General features: G+C 40.0%; 1 protein-coding gene across 1 annotated transcript in view; it reads right to left on the bottom strand.

The window, feature by feature from the left end:
* Positions 1-21,162, bottom strand: part of LOC124553474 (zinc finger protein 227-like) — an 82,261-nt gene that overhangs the window by 15,581 nt on the left and 45,518 nt on the right. The window contains exon 9 of the mRNA XM_047127331.1: positions 5,515-5,552. Coding sequence (XP_046983287.1) covers positions 5,515-5,552 — 38 coding nt within the window. The remainder of the gene's footprint in view (positions 1-5,514; positions 5,553-21,162) is intronic.

Raw genomic sequence — 21,162 nt, 5'->3', positions numbered from 1 at the left:
CTAGGTGAAGGGACTTTTTTGGTTCCAGATAATGACCAGCCATATACAGCTGAAACATAGTTGGGACCAGCATTATCACTTCCCGTACAGCCCTGCTCTGCCACCTAGCACTTGAGGAAGCATTTAAGTGGTCGGCAGTGTAACGACAACCTCACAATGGTTGTTGAACAGTGGTCACCCAATAAGGTAGCAGCTTTCTTATGATAATGGAATAAAGAAGTTGGCTGGTTATGATACTATGTTCAAAAGCACATTCACGAATAGGATTCCATGTGGTACTGAAACAGTTTTACACAAATACAAGTGCGTGTACGATATAAGGAAACTGTTTAAAAACACGCATCTGTTAACCCGTCACTACAGGTGAAACCCTTACAGCTCCTAATGGAAGCCTCCATCACCTCCAGAAATTGTCCCCACAAAACTCTTTTCTCATCTTCTATCCATTCCCACCACTGCCAACAATCTGACCTCTACGAAGGTCTCACTTCAGAATAATGGCCTCACAATTGGCCCTCAGGTCGAGGTGACTATACGGCACTCCGGAAATACCTGCTTTTCTTTATTTGTTTCCTCCTACAGCACCCATTCTTCAGAGTCAATAGAAGTCTGTGTAGGTAATAAAAATGCTCTCCATATCTCCATCTTTCTTATCCACAGTGGTTAAGATTACAATCTGGTAAACTAATTTAACCTGTTTAGTATGCTGGAGCTCTGTCCGTAAACTAGCATGTGGCCCGAATTTTCATTTTTTGAAGTAACATCTCTTAGAGGACCGAAAATGTCTAAGCCAGCTATGACCACATTTTTATACAAAATTAAAAGGAACATAGATAAATTAACAGATTTTACACCGAAACATTACACTATAGCGATAAACAATTGTCAGACCATAAAGCGGTCATTTAAATTGTTGCGGGGTTCTAGAGAGGCCTTTTTCTCACTTAACACCTGTTTTCAATAATTATATGCCTCGAGTTGCCACAATCCTGCACAACTCAACGGGATGCTCAACACACTGGTTCATAGGGCATACTCGATATTGGACGAACAAAGTCTGTACAAAGAACTCAAACACCTAGAAAATGTGTTTCGCGAGAACGGATACAGTAAACGACAGATCCAGACAGCCCTCACAACGACGGAAACACTGCAGAAACCCAGATGAAGAACAGTCTAAAGATGAGGAAACAAGCCTTGCCTTTCTACTGTATTCAGGCAACGCGACATAAAAAATTGTAAGACTGCTAAAACAACACAAAACTGTCACGGTCTTCCTACCACCATCCAAGATACAGGCCATACTGGGGACAGTGAAAGACGGATCTGGCCTCAAGAAAGCGGATGTATATGATATTCCAAGTGGTTCCGGCAAATCCTACATCGGTCAAACAATCCGAATAGTCAAAGACCGCTGCAAAGAACGCCAACGCCACACGCGCCTAGGCCAGCCCACCAAATCGGCACTGACAGAACACTGATTGGAAACTGGACACAACGCGAAATACGAAGAGACCAAGACTGTGGCCCTTACCAGTTTCTACTGGGACAGCATCTTCAAGCAGGCCATTGAAATTCACGTAACAGTCAATCTCATAAACTGAGACACAGGTTTTCAACTAAGCAAGGCATGGCAACCATTACTTAACTCCAGCAAGGAGTCACGCCACAAGCGGACACAAGACCCTTCTAAGACGGCTGCAGAGGACACTCCACGGGATTCTGCATCTTTCACCATCCAGCGCGATGCCGGGGATGGTGCGGACCTGGGTCAGTGGCCGTAATCGAAGCGTTGGCACTCGCAAACGGAATGTCAGCGGCCGCAATCGGACCATCGGCTCAGGAAATCGAAGCTCGACTGACGGACATAAATAACGCTGACAATGAGCAGACAGACCATTCCATCAGAACCACTTGATGATGCCGGAAATGTTATTGGCCGAAATACTGTCACCAGTTGCCACAACAATGCCTACAGCAGCAGCAGTACCTATCACACTTCACCAGCAAGATTCAACAGCAGCAGAAGAAGAAGCAACCACCTTATCTCCTCAGTCACCAGATGCCACAACAGTGCCTCCAGACACCATAGCAGCAGTTACATCAATTCCTCTAGTAGCAGCTTCATCTACAATATCATCACAAGGAGGGAAGAGTAGGTATACAACAGTGGATGTGCTACCACTCCAAGTGAACAATTTTTTAGTAAAAGGCAACAAGAGGCAGAAATCCAAAAGATAAGCCCTGAAAAACGTTTGAAAACCAATCACTATAGTGTTCAGTGTGTTAGCAATAAGAGCATGGATCTTAAAATATGTTACCTTAACGTTCAAGGACTGAAAGATATAGAACTTATCATAAATGAGTTTGGACTTGATAACCAGTTTGATATTTTTTGTCTGAGTGAACACTGGGCTAATGAGAATGAACTTGCAGTTGCCAAATTTGACAATTTTAGTATAGTAAATAGCTACTGTAGGAAAAAGCACATTAGAGGTGGTGTGGCAATTTATTCCAACCAGTCACTCAATTGTACAATAACCAAACTAGACCTAAATTCCTTGTGTGATGAACAGCACTTTGAAGTTACAGGTATAATCATTAATAGTCATAAGCTAATAGTAGTATCCATGTACAGATCACCAAAGGGAAGCATTAACATATTTTTAGAAAAAATGGACATGCTATTGAGTGAATTAAGTAATATTAAATGGCTACATTATGATATTGCAATAGGAGGTGATTTGAATGCTGATTTTGATGTTACTAAATGTAAGGGTAGTGTTGCAGATCTGGAAAACTTGCTAAGACAATACAATTTACATCATGTTAATAACAGGCCCACAAGAAACAAAGCATGTTTAGATAACATCTTTGTAAGCTTCAAGACCACTGAAAACACATGCGAAGTTGTAGTGTTCCCATTCTCTGACCATGACTCCGTATCTCTAAATTATGCAAGTAAAATTCCCCTCAATAGGAGCAATGCAAACAGACCTGTCCCAACAGTTGTGATTACCAGACCCATAACTGAGGATAAAATTAAAACATTTCGTAATTCCCTTGCTGACAGAGACTGGTTTGGCCATTGTAGTGTCGATGGACATTACACATCAAGTAATGATCTGCCAGCCAAAATAATATTTGATAGATTTTTTAATGCATTCTTGACCCTATTTAACCATAGTATTCCCAAAAAGAAAATCAAAATAATGGACAGCAGCCACAAATCCAGATCTCAAAACAGACAAAATATATGGTACACTAAACAGCTGACAGACCTAAAGAAACAAGTTTTGTTACTGTACAACATATACAATAGTATGAAGTCTGACTGTGCCAAATCAGCCTATGTGGAATGCAGGAATGAATACAAAAAAGCCATCCTGCAAGCCAAAAAAACCTACAATGCCAACAGCATACATAATTCCACCAATAAATGCAAAACTGCTTGGAAAGTAATTAACAGTGCTGCCAGAGATACTAAAAAAGACAAAATTAATATCCCACCACAAACACTCAATGAGTTTCTTATTAATTCAGTGAGAGAAATAGCAGACACAATTATCAAACCAGACATTAGTCCATCAGAGTTACTCTCCCAAAATTGGGGTAGACAGTCACTAAATACAAGCACGGTAACCTTCTCCGAAGTATCGCCTAGATATGTACAAGGGGTCATAAAACAACTGAAATCATCTGATAGCTTAGATATATATGGCATATCATCCAACCTGCTAAAAAAAAGTGTGTGACTGCATTCTCTACCCCTTAACCCATTGCATAAACAAGTGCTTACTTGAGGGATATTTTCCTGATGAGTTAAAACTGTCTAGGATTGTCCCAGTATACAAAAAGGGAGATAAAGACTCTCCATCTAGCTACAGGCCTATTTCAATAGTACCTACATTCTCCAAGGTAATAGAATGCATCATGTACCAACAATTATCATCTCACTTTGAGAATCTAGGAATAATTAATGCTACACAATACGGGTTTAGGAAGAATCTGTCGACCATTGATGCAATCAACACGGTAGTCAGTTACATCCTCAAAGTTTTTGAGAACAAAGGCTTTGCTCAGGTCTCATTCTGTGACCTAAGCAAGGCCTTCGACTGTGTCGAGCACATGCCACTACTAGAGAAACTAGAATTCTACGGCATCAAAGAAAACAGTCTCAGACTATTAAAAGTCTATCTCAACAACCGTAAACAGGTAGTTTGTGTTGGTAAGGAAATGTCAAACATAGAAAATGTTAAAGTAGGTGTGCCTCAGGGATCTGTACTGGGGCCCTTCCTGTTTCTGATAATGATCAATGACCTCCCCTCGTTTATTAGATCCACCACTGTATTGTATGCAGATGATACGACTTTTCTCCATAGCAGTAACAGTCTTAATGATCTTAAAACCTGTGCTGAAAATACACTCACTCATGCAGCATATTGGTTCAGAGCAAATAGTTTCCTGCTAAATGAAAATAAAACTCAGCAGATAATCTTCACTCTAAGAGACAAGCCACTATCTGATGACCCTAGTTCTGTTAAATTCCTGGGAGTTTATTTAGACGAAAAGTTATCCTGGGGCCAACATGTAAACTATATTAGTAGTAATCTATCTAGAGTAATTTATTTATTAAGACAACTCAGAAATTGTGTACCTGAAACATACATCAGATCATCTTATTTTGCATTTTTCCAGAGTATAATATCCTATGGCATTATCTTGTGGGGTAACTGTAGTCATATACATGACATCCTATTATTGCAGAAGAAAGCCATTAGGATAATTACAAATTCTTCACATAAGGCTCACTGCAAACCCTTATTTACTAAACAAAAAATTATGACTGTAATAAACCTCTATATATACAATGTCTTAATCTTTACGAAGAAGAACCTACAAGATGTGAAACGTAGAGAAAATGTACATTGTTACAACACAAGAAGCATCAAACACATATACACGCCTTACCACAGACTATCAAAATCAATAAATAGCTATGAAGTCACAGGGCACAAGCTATTTAATAAGCTGCCACATGCCATACAGGATCTTCCTGAACATACATTCAAAGAAAGACTGCATGAATGGTTTATTGCCCACCCGTTCTATGATATCAATGAATTCTTCAACTGTAAAATGCAGTAATCCAACAGATGACCCACTGTACATTTATTGTAATATAAGCTAAAATATTTCAGTAGTCAATACCTTATCACACTGTATTATAAATTGTAGCTTCATTTGACATTGTCAATTGCTGTAATGGCCTAAAGACAATAAAATCTTTATTATTATTATTATTATTATTATTATTATTATCGTGGGACTTCAACGATCGCGTCCGGCTGGACACCCGAGAGCCCTGGAAACAACACAATGGATGCTGACAAGCAGCAGGTTTTATGTAGGAGGGAACTGCTATGTCTAAATTCGACAGCTTGCATCTGCCTCCTAACACCCCCCCCCCCCCCCAAAAAAAAATGAATATTATTGGCTAGGCACAGAACTTACCTCCTCCTTGATGACCTCCTGAGTGTTGGACCTGGTGCCTGCAACAATTTGCAAAATTAGTTCAGTCGTACGATGACAGACAACAAGCATATCACACTAAAAATGCACAGAAGAGACGAATGCAGCCCCTCTCCCATGTTCTGGAATTGAAATTAAAATTCAGGGCGCAAGGACATCAATGCTACTAATTGATTACGGCACTGCTCTGTTCGGTTTTATACCAAAGAATTACAGGATTTGTTAAATAAACCTAACACAATGAGCACAGAATACGCAAAGAGTAAGCCACAGAAAGGTGAGTCATGAAAAGTATTAGAAATGTGGTTAGCATTAAACTTATCAACATTTTTTATTTGTTTTAGCATTTCAAAGAAAGACACACATTTTTGAAATTACATAAGAAAGTATCAATTTCATTCATTTTTCCATGCTGAACAAACTGTGTCAACACTGTCATTTTCTCCACAAAAAGTTTATGTCTTTTGTAAGCCATACCACAATAGCGGCTAAGCCTTCAGTGCCCAGACTAACAGCAAATGACTGAAGCTTTTCAAGCAGGTCAGCTCGAACAGATTTTTTTTTTTTTTTTTTTTTTGTCCTCCACTCCCATAAGGATTCTTCAGGAAACAAAAACTTCTCATGGGGTTCACTTCCTTGCTGCTTATGATAAACACAGGATTAGTTTGATTTATTGAAGTTTTTTCTAGGGAAGCGATGACAAGTTCGATTAATGATAAATTTCATTTATCGAGGTTTGAATTAAACCAACTGTACTCTGGAAGGAGCATAATGCATGTCGGATGAAGCAAGGAGAACATAAGAAATACATTAACAGGACATGTACACAAGGGGGAGACCCAAAGGAAATGGAATTTTTGTTATAAAACATTCATTTGTGAACCTTTATACAATTCCTTCAGTCACCTTCAAAGTACTCTCCATCAGGTGTCAATGCACTTGTCAAGTCTTTTTCCCCACTGCTTGAAGCATGTCTGGAACTCCTTCAACTTTGACAACGTCCAGTGCCATTTGTGAAGTTGTTTTTGCTGCCTCCACATCGTAACACTTCCCTTTTAACTTTTTCCATTTGCAGGAATAGGAAAAAGTTGCACGGGGCTCGGTGTGGAGAATATGGAAGGTGGAGTGACAGACCATCCATCAAATGCCAAAGAGAGTGACTAAACTGGACTGTGAAATGAAAATGGACTGTGTAAAAATTGGGACTTTGTACAGGTGCTGTTGACCGCGCAGCTGAGCACTCTACCAACCAAACAGTGGGTCATTCGTAAGGGTGGGTGTGTGTGTGTGTGTGTGTGTGTGTGTGTGTGTGTGTGTGTGTGTGTGTATGTGTATGTGTATGTGTGTGAACAGTGTCACAACGAATGAACCAGTAACCTGACTGCCAATGTTTTGAGCATTTCCTCCGCACAGCCTCTCGCAGATGTCTTAAAACTTCCAAATAAAACTAATGGTTAACAGTCTGCCCAGAGAGTAGAAATTCTCAATGTACAATTCCACGAACAACAAAGAAGATAATGATCATCTTCAACTTGCTAGGTTTCTGGGTCATACGTGTAACATCAACTCCCATCACCTGTAAAGACTTCGTTCAAAAAGTTTGGATCACTTCCAATCTCTTATCAAGTCATTTCCCCTAATTTGGCTATGTTGCAGGAAATCCAGAATGAGTTTGCTCTTCAACACTCGTCTCATCAAGTCAAAAGTGCCCAAACCAGTTGAAAATGTTCATGTGGCTCTTAGAATCATCCTGGAAAGCCACTGTAAGTGTCTGGAGAGTCTCCGTTGTCGATTTCTTTAAAGCAGGAAACGAAATTTCATACACACTCTTCTCAAAGTTGCCATAACAACTTCACAAGCAGAGCACACCGAAAGTCAGAGAAACACTACACTCACATGCTCAGCTACACACTGATGCCGTCTGTACAGTTATTTTGTAAAGGCCTCTACTAACCCTGTCTGTTGGGAGAACTCTGCACTATGAATGATAGCACACTCTCAGTCCAATTTTTTTTGTGTTACCTCTTACTACCAAGTGACTATCCTAGTACCTGCAACCCAGTAATAGCTGCAGGCAGGCTGCTGATCTAATGGCTTCCACGTGCAACAAAAATTTTACTTTCAATATTTTGCATTGTTATTGATCAAATTTAAATATTTAAAATTCTTTCATAATTCATCATTAAGAAATTCAGGAGATATGACATCAGACATTGAGATCCTTGGAAACTAGCTACTGCTTAAAATGGCTCGCGGTAAAACTTCAACGTCAGGCACAAAGTTTTAATTTATTACTTCTTTACTACTAACTTTGCGGGCAGTATTTACACATCACTGAACGTATCTGAAAAATTATATTGTTGTAAGAGACAGGTCAGGAGACAGGACATCAAACACTAAGATGCCTGAAAAACAGGAGAGTAAACTATCCTGACTGTATTACTCATCCAGTGTTTCTAATAAGAGTACTTAGCAACTTTCAATAAACTTTAAGCATAATTTCAAACCTTTTCTAAAGTTTTTCCTTGCTTACATGTGTAATATCAAGTATTTTAACACACTGATACATCTGTAAAGTAACCACAGGTTTGAAACTGTTTTACTGCACAGGAGTCCGACACTTCAAAGAATTGGGGAGGTTTACTGGTTTCCCACTAGGAGTCAATAAGTATTGAACACAGGTCTTAATTACAGAAAGAAATTTCTGAGAATGTATATTTGGAGCACAGCATTAGTGAATCGTGGACTGTGAGGAAGAAACGAATATAGAATTTGAGATGTGGTGTTAAAGGAGAATGCTGAAAATGAAGGCGGACTCCTAAGATAAGAAATTAGGAGGCTCTCCACAAAACTGGCAGAGAAAGGTGTGTGTAGAATACACTGAACAAGGAGAAGCTGCAAGACGATAGAATGTATTGAGGCATCAGGGAATATCTTCCGTGGTACTAGAGGGAGATGTGGAGGGTAAAAACTAAAGAAGGTAGATATTTGAGTATATCCAACAAATACCTGAACACGACGGGTGCAAGTGCTACTCTGACATGACGAGGTTGCATCAAATGAGTGAGAAAACTGATCATACACACACCAAAAAAGTTTTGCATTACCCCAGTTCCCACAACTTCTGAAGATAGACTTTAACTGCGGATATTGTATCACAGAGACAGCCCCTTTGACTGAGAGACAGAAACTGACACGCCTCGCTCAGGGCGCCCGAGGGCTGCTACTGCAGTGGATGACCGCTACCTACGGATTATGGCTCGGAGGAACCCTGACAATGAAGCCACTATGTCGAATTATGCTTTTTGTGCAGGCGCAGGACGTCATGTTAAGACTCAAACTGTGCACAATAGGCTGTATGATGCACAACTTCACTCCCGACGTCCATGCCGAGGTCCATCTTTGCAACCACGACACCGTGTAGCACCGTACAGATGAGCCAACAACATGCCGAATGGACTGATCAGGTTGGCATCACATTCTCTTTACTGATGAGCGTCGCATATGCCTTCAACCAGACAATCGTCGGAGGCGTGTTTGGAGGCAACCCGGTCAGTCTGAACGCCTTAGACACACTGTCCAGCGAGTGCAGCAAGGTGGAGGTTCCCTGTGGCATTATGTGGCACCGACGTACTCCGCTGGTTGTCACAGAAGGCGCCATAATGGTTGTAGGATATGTGAATGCCATCCTCTAAGCGATAGTGCAACCATATCGGCTGCATATTGGGGAGGCATTCGTCTTCGTGGACGACAATTCACGTGCCCATCGTGCACATCTTCTGAATGAATTCCTTCAGGATAACGAAATCACTTGACTAGAGTGGCCAGCATGTTCTCCAGACACGAATCCTATTGAACATGCCTGGCATGGATTGAAAAGGGCTGTTTACGGATGATGTGATCCATCAACCACTCTGAGGGATCTATGCCAAATTGCCAATGAGGAGAGGGACAATCTGGACCGACAATGCCTCGATGAACTTGTGGATACTATGCCACGATGAATACAGGTATGCATCAATGCAAGATGATGTGCCATTGGGTATTAGAGGTATTGGTGTGTACAGTAATCTTGACCATCACCTCCAAAGGCCTCACTGTAAGGTGGTACAGCATGTAACCTCTGGTTTTTATGAGCGATTAGGACAGACATGATGTTACGGTTGCACATTTCATGATGGTAGCAAACTTCCAGTAAGTTTTGTCCAAGTAAATGTTGGAAAATGTGACAGAAGCTGAAAAATTGTTATTTTACAAAATATTACGCTTCTAAATAACATTTTTCATGGTTGATGAGAGGTATTAATCAAGAGATAAAAACTAAGATTGAAAGTATTTAAGAAGTATCTTTAAATTTTGGTGATAAGCAGTCGGTTAAATATTACTGTTAACAGGTTGTGAAGTGCCAAACCCAGATTAATTTTCTTCTTTTCTCCGACCTCTCGCTATTTGTTTTCATCATACTCTGATTTCACAGTTAAAATACATTTACAATTGCAATTTCGTGTTGTGGTAATGTCAGAATTCATCAACAGAGCATAAATATTAGTGGTCTTTGTGCCCCCCCATGCTGAAGCTAGAGTCACCAGTCTTTCCTTTTCAAACCACCTCCTACCTATTCCCATCTCCTCCCCGAAGAAGGAACAAGTAGTTCTGAAAGAAAACTGTTTCTTGTACTTTTATGTGTGTATTTGAGATACTAAATTTTTGTCTCTTGAAGGTGTGCACTGGCTGGCAAATGTGTACCTTCATTTTAAAGATCAGTCGTTTTCTGTGACAATAACATACAGACTTTTGGTTACCGTGCGTTACTGACAGCTTTATGATTTCCTGCTGACCTATACTGACAGAACACAGCTTCAGATATTTCAGAACAAATAGCTACTTTGAATTCCCAACAACTGGAGCAATACCAAGATATTAACGAGGCCATTTCTTGTACGTAGTGATACCTGCATCTACAGGGTCTGCCTCTTAAGAGTCACCATGCAAATTTTCTCTAGTATATCAGCAAATACACACAACTTTATTTTTGCAACGTGTAGCTGGAATCGGCCAAGCAAGTATTGGCCACCACGTCTTACATGTGACAGCCAGCATCTATGGAAAGCAGCGGTTTCTTTCCCATTTTAGACAAATTAATTTGCAAAGCAGAATTTTACGTGTTCATTCAATAGGGTAGTCTCAAATTAATCTAGTGCAATTTTTGTTATATTAACACGTATTGACAGGGACAGTAAGACACGAGGAATAACCAGTGCTGCAGTAGCGACTGGGCAGTGCTGCTGCACGGCGATAGCAGTCAGTATAGGCCAGGGTGGGGCTGTCACTGCTCGAGTACTGGTTATACTTCCCATTTTTGTCTCCGTAACTACAATACTGGCCATTAAAATTGCTACACCTAGAAGAAATGCAGATGATAAACGGGTACTCATTAGACAAATATATTATACTAGAACTGACATGTGATTACATTTTCACACAATTTCGGTACATAAATCCTGAGTACCCAGAATAACCACCTCTGGCCGTAATAACGGCCTTGATACGTCTGGGCATTGATTCAAACAGGCATGCGTATACAGTGTACCTGCAGCTTCAACTCGATACCACAGTTCATCAAGAGTACTGACTGGCGTATTGTAACAAGCCAGTGCTCGGCTACCATTGACCAGGCATTTTCAACTGGCGAGATATCTGGAGAATGTGCTGGCCAGGGCAGCAGTCGAACATTTTCTGTATCCAGAAAGGCCCATACAGGACCTGCAACACGCGGTCGTGCATTATCATGCTGAAACGTAGGGTTTCGCAGGGATTGAATGGAGGGTAGAGCCACGGGTCGTAACACATCTGAAATTTAACATCCACTGTTCAAAGTGCCGTCAATGCAAATAAGAAGTGACCGAGACGTATAACCGATGGCACCCCATACCATAACGCTGGGTGATACGCCAGTATAGCGATGACGAATACATGCTTCCAATGTGTGTTCACTGTGATGTCACCAAACACGGATGCAACCATCACGATGCTGTAAACAGAACCTGGATTCATCTGAAAAAATGACGTTTTGCATTTGTGCACCCAGGTTTGTCGTCAAGTACACCATCGCAGGTGCTCCTGTCTGTGATGCAGCGTCAAGGGTAACCGCAGCCGTGGTCTCCGAGCTGATAGTCCGTGCTGCTGCAAACGTCGTCTAACTGTTCGTGCAGATGGTTGTTCTGCAAATGTCCCCATCTGTCGACTCAGGGATCGAGACGTGGCTGCACGATCCGTTACATCCGTGTGGATAAGATGCCTGTCATCTCAACTGTAAGTGATGTGGAGGCCATTGGGGTCCAGCTCGGCATTCCGTATTACCCTCCTGAACCCACCGATTCCATATTCTGCTAACAGTCATTGGATCTCAACCAACGCGAGCAGCCATGTCACGATACGATAACCCGCAATCGTGATAGGCTACAATCCTACCTTTATGAAAGTCTGAAACATGATGGTACGCATTCCTTCTCCTTACACGAGACATCAAAATAACATTTCACCAGGCAACGCCGGTCAACTGCTGTTTGTGTATGAGAAATCGGTTGTAAGCTTTCCTCATATCAGCATGTTGTAGGTGTTGCCACCGGCGCCAATCTTGTGTGAATGCTCTGAAAAGCTAATCATTTGCATATCAGAGCAGCTTCTTCCTGTCGGTTAAATTTCACGTCTGTAGCACGTTATCTTCGTGGTGTAGCAATTTTAATGGCCAGTGGTGTAAATATCGATAAAACAAATATCACACTAGATTCGTTTAAGATTGCTCTATTGGTTGGGCACATAAAATCCTGGCTTAAAAATAATTTTGTTTGTAAAGGGAAAGGGACCAATGCCTTCCGTGTACACTCGGCGACACATGAAAAGACGTAATGAACAATTTGTTCGGGCTTACTCCAGCTACACGACACTGCAGAAACAAAACTGCAAATATCGACGAAAACCCCAGAGAAAATACGCCCGGTGACTCCTAGCCGACAGACCCTCTGTCCTCCAGAAGATAGCTTACGTAATATGGCACAGAATACTTAATTTGCCAATACCATCTTCACCCTTGACTGTTCCATTTGAGAACAGTCTACTGGAAACGCATCAGTCAATAAGACCTCATACAAGCTCTAATTTCACAAATTTTTATCATCAGCATCGTTCCTGGAGAAATGTGTGGGAGAAAGAAATATGTTACTGAAGTACTCAGAAGGTAGGATCAGAAACATAATACTAAATCTCTGATTTACAGCGTGTTTGACTAGTGGCCCTTTAAAAGACCTATTACTCTTTTTTGTATGTTTATCTCCACCAGCAATCTTACCTGGTAAGGCACCAATGAGCAATACTCAAACTTCTGTAATGGACACGGCTCAGAAATAAAATGCACAGCTAACCACCCACAACGGGGATAGCCAGTACTGTCTAACTTGTGCAACTGTGCTCAATCCAGTAAACCCAGCCAACTTATTCTTGCATCAATTACTGTTGAGGTAAAACTTGGACAATATTGTTAATGGTGGAGTGGGATGTACTTGAAAAATTGATCTTTAACATCTTAAGTATCGAATCCACAGTTTTTTGGATGGCTGTGCTGAATGTTAAGTCCTGGTAATAGGAGTGCTGGTATGAATGAATGGGACTAGGAAATGCTTAGCATACCAAAGAATGGGGCTGAGGGCACAGAACAAAAAGGAGTGACATGTAAGCTTAGCTCAGCTCTGGAAAGCGTGAAGAAATTTATACTACACTTTGCACACGAAAGTACTATCATGTGCAGTATCACACAATTTGTTACAGGACTGAGGATTTCTCAATAGGGAGGAAACAGTGTGTCGACTCGAATGGAGAATCATTGGTGTAAGTAGAAATAACATAGTGCTGGCTGCAAGGAAGTGTGTTGGGGCCCTTGCTATTCGTGCTGAAACTAATGACTTCCCAGACACTATAATAGCAACCTCAGACAATTTGCAGGATTCAGTTACCTTTAATGATATACTATTTGCATATAACTGCAAAAATAACTAATCATTTCATGACAGGATTTCAAAATGGTGCAAAGACTGCCATTGCAGTTGAAATGTTCAATAATGTAAAATCATGCATTACACACTAAGAAAAAAGTAAAATCCTATGACTACATCATTGAGTCACAATACGAGTCTGATCAACTCAAACAAACACCTACCTGTAAGAACGTGTAGTGATAGGAAATGGATCGATCACATAAGCTCAGTTGTATGTAAGGCAGAAGACCAGACCTTGCATTATCCCAGTGTCCTGCAGTTAACCAGACAGTCCACAAAGTAAATAGGTTACAAACCACTTGAGGGCCCCGTTGTAGAATGCTGTTTATGATTATTGGTTTGTGGGGCGTTCAACTGCGTTATCAGCACCCACACAAAGTTTCAATTTTTAAACAGTCCACATTTTTGTCCAATCTAGTCACTGTCTCGAATAGCGAAGATGAAATGATGAGAACAACAGGAACACCCAGTCCCTGAGCAGAGAAAATCCCTAACCAAGCCGGGAAACGAACTCTGGCCCCGTGATCCAGAGGCAGCAATGCACACTAGACCACGAGCTGTGGACAGAATACTGTTGAAGTGTGTCTGACCCGTGTTGGTTACTACTAACAGCAGATACAGAACATATACAAACACTGGCAACACAAATGGTCACAGGTTTGTTACACCCATGGAGAAACATCATGCAGAACATGAAGAAACAGAAATGGCAGGTTCTTTAAGACAGATGCAAATCATACTGTAAAAGGCTACTAACAAAATTTTGAGAACCAGTATTATGTGAAGAAATTAGACCCTTCCTTAAACTCCTAACCCCTACTTACCACACCCGCACACACATAGCAGAGAGAGAGAGAGAGAGAGAGAGAGAGAGAGAGAGAGAGAGAGAGAGAGAGAGAGAGAGTCATCCCTCTCATGCTTCGTATGCCGTGGCAACAGCCTAAACCCTAACATGCAGTAACATGCTAATTCCCATGTGCTAGGCACTATGGTGATTTACATAGTATGTTGTTGTTGTTTTGGTCTTCAGTCCTTAGACTGGTTTGATGCAGCTCTCCATGCTACTCTATCCTGTGCAAGCTTCTTCATATCCCAGTATCTACTGCAACCTACATCCTTCTGAATCTGCTTGGTGTATTCATCTCTTGGTCTCCCTCTACGATTTTTACCCTCCATGCTGCCCTCCAGTACTAAATTGGTGATCCCTTGATGCCTCAGAACATGTCCTACCAACCGATCCCTTCTTCTAGTCAAGTTGTGCCACAAACTCCTCTTTTCCCCAATCCTATTCAACACCACCTCATTAGTTATGTGATCTACCCATCTAATCTTCAGCATTCTTCTGTAACACAAGACACTATCCATTCCGTTCAACTGCTCTTCCAAGTCCTTTGCTGTCTCTGACAGAATTACAATGTCATCAGCGAACCTCAAAGTTTTTATTTCTTCTCCATGGATTTTAATACCTACTCCGAATTTTTCTTTTGTTTCCTTCACTGCTTGCTCAATATACAGACTGAATACATAGTATGTACAAAGACATAAATAAACATGTGGCTTACTACCTAGGAATAAATACTGTGAGGCTGGGATACACTTAGCACTTCAATTTGTGGGGTCAAGCATGTAATCAAAACACTTGCAGTAATTTTAACCACATTTGGTATGTATATGACAAATTTTAATACCAAGTGTATAAGGCACCCCTGGCACCATTAGGAATGACAACGAGACACATACGAGCGTGGGCAAGCAAAGAGATGGCTTTTACAAGTAATAGTTATTTACAGAAGCTCAAAACCTGCACAAACTTCAATGCAAGTTAGTTTCCACAACGAAATTTTGTTTTGAAAGTTGGCAGAAAATCCAATGAGATTTGGCTGTACGAAGTATACCAAATGGCAAGACGGAACAGATACCTTCACCGCAAAGTAGTAACGGTAATGTTACCAATGACAGCATCACTAAAGTGGAATTACTTAAGACGGGTTCCTGAAATTCCACCACCAAAGACAAAGCACTATATATTCCAGAATTCAAGTCAAGAACAGCTGCTAAAATAACTCCTTTAGAAGTACGTATCTTCAGTAAGCAAAGCAACCGAAGTCAGATACACACAAATAATCTTTTCCGAAGTGTAATCCAATTAGGTCCCTTTCAGAGTATGGCGATGAAACAATGTCAATTTTAGCTGTTAGATACCACTGCTTGCTCTACAAAATGTGTGTGCCTGCTCACTAGAAAGACACACAGGTCACATCAGTAAGCAGGAAAGGAAACAGAAGTAATCCAGTGAATTATGCATTACTATCACTGACAAATTTACAGTAGTGTTTTAGATCAAACACTGTTCAAAGACTACAAAAACTGACTAAGAAAGTTATTGACACATAACCAGCATGAATTGCAAAATGAATTAGACAAGATACCAGCATGGTGCAAAAAACAGTAATTGCCCAGTAGTAATTACCCTAAATATAAGCAGTCTGATGTCCTCCATGTGAGTACTAAAAGAAATTCCATTAAGAATCAGTTACATGTAAATAAAGAATATAATGGTTGTAGATTTAAGTAAATTCCTCAGGATTACTGTTACAAACAACTTTAAACTGGAAGCATCACATACAAATTGTGGGGATGACATTTCACTGGCAGGGCACTATAATGCTACAACAAACCTAATATAGAGACTGCCTACAATACCCTGGTCTGCCCTCTTCTGGAGTACTGCTGTTCATGTGGTGTGTTCAGTAGATGAGGACACTGAGAAATTTCAAAGAAGAGCAGCTTGTTCTATACTACCACAAAGTAGAGGGGAGAGTATCACAGATATGTCAGTTGGTATGACAATCATTAAAGCAAAGAAGTTTCTTGTTGTGGCAAGATTTTCTCACAAAATTTCAGTCACCAACTTTCTCCCACAAAAATGAAAATATTTTGTTAACTCACATTTATACAGGGATAAATTGCCATTCGAATAAAGTAAGAGAAATCAGAGCTCTCGTGGAAGGATTTAAAATCCTTATGTTTTGAATGCTCCACTCTATAACAGCAAACGGGAAAAGAAATCTGAAGGTGGTTCTATGAGCCCTGTGCCAAGCAAGTAAATGTGAAATGCAGTGTACTTTAGTCATGTAGATACAGAAAATGTAGATACGTTTCATTCTTTTCACCATCTAATGTAACACAAATAGTTAAGAAACTTGATTACTACCTATGAATCCAAGATATAGTATTACGAGTGACCTGGACGAAATAGGAGCAGAAACTGGGCACACAAATGTGGGGTTTGTGGAAGTCTTCCAGTGCCGTGATCGGCCCTGGGTAAACACTGCTGTAAGGCATGTTAACACTAAGCTGAACAGGGTTCTCCAGACACCGGCAAAATCTCGCAGAAGGGTTGATCCAGTTGATTCTATTGGTAGGAGGAAATACACTGCATGCAGCCTGCACCTAAATAGGAAGGGGAAAGATAAGTTAGCTTCTCTACTAGCAGACACTGTAGGGGGGGGGGGGGGGGGGGGGAGGGGGGCACAGTGACACAAGGGATGATCCCTGTGGTTAATGGGACCAGGCAGACAGGTTTTTAGGTTAAAGCCAAAGTCCACAGAGACAACAGTCAAGAAAAATAAAATAAAAGAAGCTTCATGTACTCTAAATAGGGATAAAGCTAAGGGTAGTATCAATTCACTTTATCAAAATATCAGGAGAATAAAAAAGTAGATGAGCTGTTAGTGTGTTTAGATGATGTCAAAAATCAGAATGACGTTTATATACTTTGTCTGAACAACACGTAACTGTGGGAATGGAAATGACAGTATAAACGGGTATAATTTAGAGTCTTACACTTGCATATCTAGCAAGGATAAAGGAGGAGTTGCTATTGACGCAAAACATGGATGTAAGTACAAAACTGTAGAAGTAAGTAAATTCTGTGGCGATCAGCACTTTGAAGTTTGTGCATGTGAACTACAGTTAGATAATGTGGTGTTGATATTAGCAACAGTGTACAGGTCCCCATTAGTAGATTGGAAGCTATTCATAAAAAAAGTTGACTCCATATTATGCTGTCTGTCAGACAAAAAGAAGTTATTAATCTGTGATGATTTCAATTAAAACATTCTGGGCATTCTGATAGGAAAGGTGAACTAGAAGCGTTATTAATGTCATAATTTAGAATCAATGATCAACTTCCCTACACGTATAGCTCAAGACAGTAGATTATGTATTTGTACAGCAAGAGAATGAAACACTAACACATGCTTTCCCTGTGATAAATGGATTATCAGACCGTGATACACAATTTATTAACTTACAAAACCTAGCAGGGTGTACAGTTCAGAAACCTAGGATAATGGAATGCAGTCAAATTAAATCAGGTGATGCTGAAAGAATTAGATTAGACAATGAGACTCTTAAAGTAGTAAATGAGTTTTGCTATTTGGGAAGAAAAATAACTGATGATGCTCAATGTAGAGAGGATATAAAATGTACACTGGCAATGGCAAGGAAAGCGTTTCTGAAGGAGAGAAATTTGTTAACAAGTATAGATTTAAGTGTCAGGAAGTCAATTCTGAAAGTATTTGTATGGAGTGTAGCCATGTATGGAAGTGAAACGTGGACGATAAATAGTTCAGACAAGAAGAGAATAGAAGCTTTAGAAATATTGTGCTACAGAAGAATGCTGAAGATTAGATGGGTAGATCACACAACTAATGAGGAGGTACTGAACAGAACTGGGGAGAAGAACAATTTGTGACTCAACTTGACCAGAATAAGGGACTGGTTGGTAGGACACGTTCTGAGGCATCAAGGGATCACCAATTTAGTACTGGAGGGCAGCATGGAGGGTAAAAATCATAGAAGAGACCAAGAGATGAATACACTAAGCAAATTCAGAAGGATGTAGGTTGCAGTAGGTACTAGGAGATGAAGAAGCTTGCACAGGATAGAGTAGCACGGAGAGCTGCACCAAACCAGTCTCTGGACTGAAGACAACGACAACGACGACGACGACAACGCCCCCACATGCAGGAGAACAAATTTATTCTGTTAACCGACTCTCTGCAAGGACAAAAAATTCTAAAATTATATGATGAAAATTATCAAGAAGATGAAGGTTTGGCATTGTACAGTATTAAAGTAATTTTTCCCAAACACACCCTGTTAGTGCTGAATGATGTCTATTTTGATCATCAGGTAAAGATTGCGATCGAGAAACTTCAAATGTGTTCTTACCTCATTGCAAGATTTGGCAAAATTAAGCATTACGCATGGTTCGTTGACCACGTGCGATAAGAGAGAACCTTTTATGAATGCAACTCAAGTATGTTTTACTACAGAAACGTTTTGAATCAACCCCATAATTCTGAATATGTCACATTCATAAAGTGTGCAAGATGCTCAGAAAATTACTGCTTCCCATTTTGCCCCAAAATCAACAACTGCAAAATAGTCCACATAATTAAAAATTAAATATTCGTCAGTAAGCTCATCAATTGAGAATAGCACAAAAAGGGTTCATAATAGCCCAGTAAGGTTTTAAGGGAAAGAAAAATTGGAAAAGTTGCTCAGAAAATTCCAAAATTCAGGAAAACATATAAGGGCTTTTTCCATTGGATTTTTCTATGAACTCAAGGCCAAAATTCACAATTCAAATGGTGGATATGTGTAATTCTTTTTATTATTTTTTGTAGTGACCCTGGAAAAGTTTAGGGAAATAAAATTTGGAACAATGGCAAAGGAATGTCTGAAAATTTGAACAAATTTCCGTATGCACACTGTATCTTAACTGACGATGGGCTACACGATGACTTACCTGGTTGATCATTTTTTTTGTTTTGTTCAAAATGGAAATAACTGATCAGAGTAGCTTGCATTCGCAATGACAAACAATCTACAAGGGCAGTCATTGATTATTTGCAGCACTCACATGGGCAATTTTATGTCGTCTGTTGCGATGTCAGAAAATCAGATTTGTTTGTTTTCGCAGCAGACAACAAAACAAAAAATTTTGTTTATCACAAAGCACAGCAATGGACGATATGTCAGAGGAAGCCAATCTTTGTGTTAGTTATTTATTTTAACACTGATCTTGCAGACTAAATCTAAGTGTAAATGGAGCATCTCGATACTCATTGAGACTTCAAATTTAATGGAAGAAAATAAATCATTTGTTTGACATTAAATTCTGACTTAATTCAATCAAGACTTAAATTTTGAAACAAAATTGTCTGGTTCCACGTTGATCACATTCCAACTGCATGACAAATTTGCCTCTTAATGCAGTTTCTACTTTACCGCTGCCTTAGTGATGGTTAGGATATGTTCCAATCTGTTGTTGTGAAATGGATAACCGAAGATGATACTGAAGGATTTTACATGGTCCAGCAACATTAATCCTTAAGCAGATGCACCTAGGTATAAAGTGTACCAACTGAAATAATTTTTCTTGTACCATTCCATTCTTGTTTGACATTGTGAGCCCAAAGTTGTTCCATCAGAAGTACGAGTCAGCAGTGGTAATATAAAATAAACAGTGAGATACGTGAGAAAAAGTTTACAATCTGTGCAAGAAAACAACCTAGATTACAAGCTAGCAGTGCAATCCCATAGTGATGCAGTTGTCTACGAGATAATTAGCAATCTAGTAAGTGGTTGGCTGGGATCTGATGCAACTGCACTGTTTAATGCTTCAAGTGGATCAGTGAGTGGTAGAACTTTAACATGGCAACAGAGTAATATAGTAAAAGTTTATTTTGTTTGTTGTCTTCAGTCCAAAGACCGGGTTGCTGAAGCTCTCCAGTGCAAGCTGCTTCATCTCTGAATAACTACTGCAACCTACATACTTTCGAATCTGTTTACTGTATTGATCTCTGTCTTCCTCTACGATTTTTAGCCTCCACGCTGCCCTCCAGTACTAAATTGGTGATCCCTTGATGCCTCAGTACAAGACCTACCAACCAATCCCTTCTTCTAGTCAAGATGTGCCACAAATTCCTCATCTCCTCAATTCTATTCAGTACCTCCTCATTAGATACATGATCTACCCATCTAATCTTCAGCATTCTTCTGTAGCACCACATTGCAAAGGCTTCTATTCTCCTCTTGTCTAAACTATTTGTCACCCATGTTTCACTTACATGCATGGCTACACTTCACAAAATACTTTCATAAAAAGACTATGACACTTAAACCTACATTCAATGTTAAATTTCTCTTCAAAAATGCTTTTCCTACCATTGGCAGTCTACATTTTATATCCCCCCTACTTTGACCCTCATCAATTATTTTGCTTCACAAATAGCAAAATTCATTAACTACTTTAAGTGTGCCATTTCCAAATCTAATTCCCTCAGAATCACCAGATTTAATTAGGCTACATTCCATTATCATTTTGTTTATATTCATCTTATATCCTCCTTTCAAGATACTGTCCAGCCCAGTCAACTGTTTTTCCAAGACTTTTGCTGTCTGACAGAATTACAATGTCACTGGCAAAACTCAATTTTTTTATTTCTACTCCCTCAACTTTAATTCCTACTCCAAATTTTTCTTTCACTGCTTGCTCAAAATTCAG

The sequence above is a fragment of the Schistocerca americana genome, chromosome 11 (genome assembly GCF_021461395.2).
Source record: "Schistocerca americana isolate TAMUIC-IGC-003095 chromosome 11, iqSchAmer2.1, whole genome shotgun sequence".
Taxonomy (NCBI): Eukaryota; Metazoa; Arthropoda; class Insecta; order Orthoptera; family Acrididae; genus Schistocerca; species Schistocerca americana.
Note: the sequence above shows the minus strand (reverse complement) of the source record. Positions and strands in the feature narration are given on the sequence as shown.